General features: G+C 34.1%; 1 protein-coding gene across 3 annotated transcripts in view; it reads left to right on the forward strand.

The window, feature by feature from the left end:
* Positions 1-7,654, forward strand: part of LOC106461636 (vitamin K-dependent gamma-carboxylase-like) — a 52,270-nt gene that overhangs the window by 18,880 nt on the left and 25,736 nt on the right. For all 3 annotated transcript variants that reach the window (XM_022388641.1, XM_022388642.1, XM_022388643.1), the window contains exons 4-5: positions 1,738-1,903; positions 4,684-4,762. In XM_022388641.1, coding sequence (XP_022244349.1) covers positions 1,738-1,903; positions 4,684-4,762 — 245 coding nt within the window. The remainder of the gene's footprint in view (positions 1-1,737; positions 1,904-4,683; positions 4,763-7,654) is intronic.

Below are 7,654 nucleotides of genomic sequence, written 5' to 3' on the forward strand. Positions count from 1 at the left end.
GTATTACGTACTATCAATGTTGAACAAAACTATAGACGATTCATTTGGTATTACGTACTATCAATGTTGAACAAAACTATAGACGATTCATTTGGTATTACGTACTATCAATGTTGAATAACGTACTTTCATAGTGTTAACTAATTTTGGTTTACGATAACTATAGACGGATACCAAAATACGTGGATGTAGCTGTTTTTTTTAAATATTTTCTACTATTTCTTTCGGTCCCAGTTATTAATGCATGTTTAAAGATATGAGAGGGTTGTCGTAATTGTTCTTTTTATTCCGTGTTTAGTTTTTCAATACAAAATTTTAAACAGTCTTCACAGTGTTTTTTAAGAGATATCGTATTTGTAACTTTTGGTTGTTTGTTGTATAAAATGTAAAATAACTTGTGTACAGGATTCATGACGAATTTCGCATGATTGAAGGTTTATTTTTTATCAAGTTCTGTATGACTTAATAGGTACATGGGACATAAAGTAAGCAATAGTAGACAGGATGATCCAGTTCACCAGATATAGATGGTTTTTGTTTTGGAATGTTTCAGAGTTTCTATTCACCGTTGACTTAAAACTGTGTTTTCATATTTCATGTTTCATTTACATAACTTTTTTCGCTCTTACAAACTCTTTTAGCGTTGTGTCGAAAAGTTTTAATAGCAGTAATTGTCTATGATTCTGCGTGTACTAAATTCCACTACAGTGCAAGTTCATAATTGACTGGTTTCCATAACGTTAAAACAGTTTGTGACTGAACAACTACGATCCCCCACTTACATCTTTAAACATGCGTAAACAACAGAACATAAAGTTAGCGTCTTCGGCGCTAAATGTATTTCCAAAAAAACAGATAAAACATTAAGGAAAATTGAATAAGAAGCGTTAGATATAAAGTAGCGTATTAACAATCATCCGTCCAAAGTTTTTGAAAATCACGCGATCAAAACACTACTTAAGTCCTGGTTAAACATCGATTTTTTCTGTGTTTCATTTTAGTCCTTTACAACGTTTTCAATGGCATTTTGAAATTTCTTCATAAGTTAAACATCTATTATTTTTGAGTCTATGGCTAGTTAGGTTGTTGATTACACCAGAGGAGGATAGTTTAAATATGGAATATCGTGTTTTGCTAAATAATTTAAAAGATGAAGTTGAAATATACATAAAAATATTAATTTGAGAAATGTTACAAACCTTAAGATTTAAATTATAAACTTTCAGAAAAAAATGTTTTACATTTGTTCATACTTAAGCGCAAACATTAATAATATTACATGAAACTTTATGCTACAAATATTACTTAATCCCATGAAAAGTGTTAGGCACTTGTTAATACTATCTGTACCGAAGTAGATCAGATCGACTAATAAAGTAACATCTATCTACTCTAATAGTTTTAGATTTATTTAAGAATAGTGTGAATAATCTGATGTCAAAAAACTGTTTGGATCAAGAAATATTTTAAACATGCATAAATCTACCAAATAAAAGTAAGTTTACGAAACCAAAAATAAAGAGCAATTACATGGTTTTAAGATATGAATATACAACAAACGGTTGTTCTGCAAGGAAGCCTGTAATCTAATGTCGATATATTTCATAACATATTCTATTTTTCCTCTTTGTAACAAGCTAAAGAACAAATTATGCAGACTTTTAGGTTAAGATGCACCTTGTATTGCTAGGTACACAGTGGAATTAAAATATATATAGCAATCAACTTCAATTTCAGGTGCAATTGGAATTATGCTGGGCGTCTTCTACCGACTAAGCTGTGTTTGTTTCATTCTGCCATATTGGTACTTGTTTTTTTTGGAAAAATCTCGGTGGAACAATCATTCTTATCTTTATGGATTGCTCGGGATACTTTTTTTTGTCTGTGACGGGCATCGATACTGGTAAGTAATAACTGGTTTTAACATGTTAGAATTGTCGACGTAAACTTGTTTATGGTAATAACACAGGCCTGCGATGGTTTTATTGTCTTGAAATGTTTACATATTCTACAGTAATTCCTGTACGCTGAATTCGAAAATGATATCCATTTTCCCCCATCACGTACAGATTTTTTCACAAAACGACTTATGTACTTTTACACAAAAGAATCAGTTTCATTGAAATCGGGTCACATTTTGTTATGCTTAATATACGCTGGCTATAGGTTTCTCTAGATCAATCGTGACGTGAGAGTCTTATCGATCGTTTTAGAACCCACGAGAAATACACCGCTAGTATATAAACGGTTAACTGGCCGCATGGCGTTTCATTTCTGGTTAGTATTCGTTTGACATTATTTTTTTTCTTTTTAATATTATTTATTCGTCGCTATGGCAACAAGAGGTTGTGTAACTAACCCAAACATATTCTGTTATAGTTGTGGTAAATTTTTTGTAAAGAAACAATGGCAAAACATTAGAGAATTCGTCAAAAAGCATATTATGCGTATTTTGGAGTAAAACTTGGGGACCAAGACAAATTATGAGTTCCGCACAAAGTTTGCACCGTTTGTGTCGAAGAGTTTAGACAATAGACTAAAGGTAAGAAAACGTCTTCGCCTTTTGTAACTCCAATGGTTTGGCGTGAGCCTAGAAACGAGGAAGATGACTGCTATTTTTGCTCGTGTAACACTCGAAATAAAAAGGAAATTTCTTGTCCAAACCTTCAGTCTGCTATAAGACCTGTTGCTCATGGACCTGATGTACCTGTACCTACTCCACCGGAGACTCTTGATACACTTTCATCTGATTCTGATGTCATTAGAAATGATGATAGTGATTGCTTTCAACCTGAAATGTCTGGCGAACCACAACTTTTCAAACAAGGTGAACTTAATTATTTGGTGAGAGATTTGGGCCTTCCAAAAGATTATTCAGAGATTTTTGGGCCCAAACTTTGGGCTAAGAACTTACTTTCTCCACTTTAGTGGTACAGAAATCGCGAGGAATAGTTTATACCATACTTTTCGAAAGAAGGTTCACAGGTTTATTGCTGAATTAATACAAATGCTAGGAGCTGCAGTCTACGAAACAAGCGAGTGGCGATTGTTCTCTGATTCTTCCAAAGGAAGTATAAAATGTGTTCTCCTTCACAAAAGTAACACATATGAATCTGTTTCAATTGCTTATTCGGTTCACTTGAAGGAAACGTACAAACTTTTTCTTAATAAGGTCAAATACAAAGAACATGGTTGGTTACTTTGTGGAGACTTAAAAGTACTTTGTATATTTTTGGGTCAACACTCCAGTTATTCAAAGTTTCCAGGTTTTTGTATGAATGGGACAGCAGAGCATGAAATCAGCACTAGATATAGAAGCAATTGCCACGCAGAGTCAGCCTGATACGAGGATCGAAAAACATTGAACGTGAAAGTTGGGTTGACACAAAGAAAGTTCCATTACCCCCAATTAACATAAAACTTGGCTTGATGAAGCAGTTTGTAAAGGCCTTAGACAAAGATGGCGTCTGTTTTAAGTATCTATGTGGGAAATTCCCAGCTCTTTCAGAAGCAAAACTTAAAGAAGGGATTTTTGTTGAGCATCAGATTATGAAATTGACTTCGGATGAACAGTTCGAAAGGACAATGAGGAAAGTTGAAAAAAAAAGCGTCGATTGCCTTTAAAGATATTATTGACATATGTTTGGGAAACAATAAGGACCCAAATTACGAAAATATTGGCAGTAACATGCTCGATAGATTCAAAGAATTGGATTGCAATATGAGCTTGAAAGTTCAAGTTCTCACTCTCACATATTAACTATTTCCCTGAAAATATCGGTGCCGTCAGCGAAGAACAAGGGTGGAGGGTTTCATCAAGACATCAGGGAAATGGAGAGGAGGTATCAGGAAAGGTGGAACATCAGCATGATGGCTGATTACTGAAACGAGATGCTCCAGACGCAATACATAAAAGAAAGACTACAACACGTAGTTTTGAGACTAAAAGACGTAGATTTCACACACACACACAATCAGGATGAATTAGGATGCATATTCGTTAGACATCAATGTTCTTTCCTTTTCTTCAGTTTTTGTATATATTTTTGCTAACAAACATAATAATAATAAAAAAATGTTTATTGTAGTAAACGAAATAATAATTTGATCTAAGTAAGAGGTTTTTTTTTTCTTCCCGATTTGTAAAAAAATCCTTATGTGATAGAAAAAATTAATATTATTTTAAAAACCTGTGTAGCTGAATTATGGAAAATATGTTATTAAAACCAAAACAACTTTTATGATGTTTAAATTCGCAGGCCTGTGATATTGAAAACATTCTTTAAATACAAGACAATTTTCTTTCATTATTTTAAGTTCATTTACGTTTTTGCCTAAAAGTAGAAAATTAAACATACCATAACTAGAATGAAAGCATAGTTATTTTGTCATGTTCGTAAAGTCATTTGGTTGATGGTAAGAAAATAAACTTCATAGTTGTAGCCCATGTTAAAGACATGTCAGTTAAAAGTCCATATACAGTCCTGTCATTATATCAATAATACTTAGAAAAAAATATGGAAAAGAGTCGCACTTTCCTAAATTAAGTATGTGTATCTCGTTTTTAACATACTATTATATTCAAGTAGTAAACAAAATGCTTAACACCACAACTTAGCTGTGAAATTAAATTTGTCATTTAAATAATATTTATATTTATAACTCGTTTTTTCTCTCCCCCAGTTCCGTTGATGGGATGTTTAAAAGAAAAATCCAGAACTCGCAAGTTCCATTATGGAACTACATTTTGCTTCGAGGGCAGGTTAGAAGAACCATATGTTTTATTTACTGTTTTATCTGCTGGATTAAGTAAAGCATTTTAAAGTCACAATACAGTGTCTGTTTTCCCATACAATTGATTAATTAGGACAAGTTAAAGTCGCACTCTCAATTAATTAACTAGTTCAGATTAAAGCCGTTATATATTTCAAGTTGTTTTGTACAATAGATTAATTATGAAAGATGAAAGTCTCTATGCATAGATTAATTAGATAGTTTAAGACCAATGTTTTATCATTGTTCAATTCAACAAAAGTTGATCATACATTACAAGTTGGCCCGGCATGGACAGGTGATTAGGGCACTCGACTCGCAATCTGAGGGTCGCGGGTTCGAATCCCCGTCCCACCTGCTTGCCCTTTCAGCCATTGGGGCGTTATAAAGTTGTAGTCAATCCCACTATTCGTTGGTAAAAGAGTAGCCCAAGAGTTGGTGGTGGGTGGTGATAACTAACTGCCTACCCTCTAAATTAGGGACGGCTAGCGCAGATAGCCCTCGTGTAGCTTTGCGCGAAATTCAAAACAAAAAAACATTATAAGCTGCTTTACCAAACTGCTAAATTAGGGCAGATTAAATTTGTCATCTATAATACGCTATTTCTTTCAATAGATTAACTGGTTGATTTATTCTATAGACCTAAAGGACCGTAAGTTCTCTTTAGATGAGTCCTTCTCTTGTTACAGTCTTTGTACTATCTCTTCCAACTTCCTCCAACCCACTTCTTGATGTTATTCACGCATATCATTTTTCTCTGTACTTATCATTCACCATCCTTTCAGTTGTGGTCAGTACCAGCCTTGGACCACATCTTTGCTAGTGAACGCATATCGCCAGTTTTCTTCACCTCAGCTAACTAGTCTTTCCTTACCAGGAACGTTACCATCTCTCTCAGCCATTCGTTGGTTCTCCCATCTCTCCAGTTTCCTTAAAGTACCCGTATGTGCACGACATCTCAAATCCTATCACCTTTGTCTCGTCGCTCTCTTTCAGAGTCCATCTTTCACATCCATAACAAACTCTACATGAATTGTTTTATCATTTTAATCTTCATTTTACTGCTAGTACCTTTCATATTCTAGTTCTTTGACAGCTCGCTTGTCACAATACTTCCCATAGCAATTATCTTATTTATTTCTCTCATGCAGTCTGCATTTAGCGCATCTTAAAACACTCAACACTTTCAAGTAAATCTCCCTCTAGACTTATACTTCTAGCCATTTATTTTATAATTTGGTTTTTTTTTCTTGTTGATCGTCAAACCAAGCTTCAGACTCTTCCCTTATCACTTCGCCGATTTTTTTCCGACTATCTCTGTTCTCTGCCAGGAATACAGTATCATTCACATAACGAAAATTCCATATCTTTCTTCTACCAATGGTGACAACTTTTCTATTATTCACCCACGCCATTCTGATGTTTTATTCTCTCGAGAAAATTAGTCGCCAGCCGTCGTTTATAAAATCTTCATCTTTTTATTTCATTTCATTTCTGTAATTCCAACTGATTACATTCTTTTAACCTATTCCAACTAACCACATCGAACGCACATTTCACGTCCCCAAATTTAATGTTCTACGCTTGCGACTTCCAATTTTACCAGCTGAATCAGATGTGCACCTTCCCAGGGACTTTGAATACATCGTCATATCCTATTGCTTAGATTAGCCTTGGCCGTGTTCCTCCTTCCAACACCTTTATTAAATCTGATTGTTATAAAGCGAACAACCGAGATACACGTATCTTGGTGTTTATTAATTGCTTATTTCAAAATATTTTGCTGTTTTTAGCAGCTGCCACACTGCTATTCAGTCACGATGATATCCCTCACACAGGCTGTCGCGCCACTGGTTAACCTGCACCATCTAGGTTTTGTTTCTCATCTCTATAACAAAAACATCCACGTGAAAACGTCGTACCCTTGCCATCATTGGAACTTTTTCCGCCACATCTACTGAGGCAATTGATGTTTTGACTGTAACCCCGACCCTTACCTGGTTAATTAGGGTAAATTAAATTAGACAAGTGTAGTAAGTTGTATAATTTAGAAAAGTAATTAGAAAAGGACAAATTCATCGTTTATAATAAGCTGTTTCGCCCATTAAATTAATCAGAGTAGGATTACATTGATAATCTATAGCATGCGGTTTCATCCAATAGACTAATTATGGTAGGGTTAATTGATATTTCGTCCAATAGCTTAATTAAGACAGGGTTAAACGGGTTATCTATAGTGAACTGTTTCTTTGAATAGATTAATTATAAGAGGGCTAAATTAGATATCTATAGTAAGCTGTTTCGCTCAATATATTGATTAGAGCAGGATTAATTGGTTATCTGCAGTAAGCTGTTTCGTTCAGTAAATTAATTAGGACCGGGTTATCTTTATAAGCTGTTTTGTTCAATATGTTAATTGGAGAGAGTTAAATTGCTAATTTTGTTATTAAATTGTTTCGTCCAATAGATTTATTATGGCAAGGTAAATTGATATTTTGTCCAATAGATTAATTAGGGCAGAGTTAATTGGTATTTCTTTCAATAGATTAACTATGACAGGATTGAATTGGTTATCTGCAGTAAGCTGTTTCATTCAAAAGATTAACTATTACATGGTTATAGTAAGCTGTTTCGTTGAACAGAGTAATTATGGCAGGGTTAATTGTTTTTTAGTTTTAGTAAGCTGCTTCATTCAATAGATTAATTAGAGCAAGTTAAATTAAGCATGTACAGTAAGCTGCTTCGTTTTTAGATTAACAATTGGAAAAAAAATTAAACAAAATTGCAAGTGCAAGATTGGGTGCACCAGAAAGTAAGGAAACAAGGTAGGAATGGCCATGGTGTAATAAAATTTCATCTCTACAACCTCATAAGGGGGCGT

This window comes from Limulus polyphemus, unplaced genomic scaffold, assembly GCF_000517525.1.
Source record: "Limulus polyphemus unplaced genomic scaffold, Limulus_polyphemus-2.1.2 Scaffold1002, whole genome shotgun sequence".
NCBI classification, from domain to species: domain Eukaryota; kingdom Metazoa; phylum Arthropoda; class Merostomata; order Xiphosura; family Limulidae; genus Limulus; species Limulus polyphemus.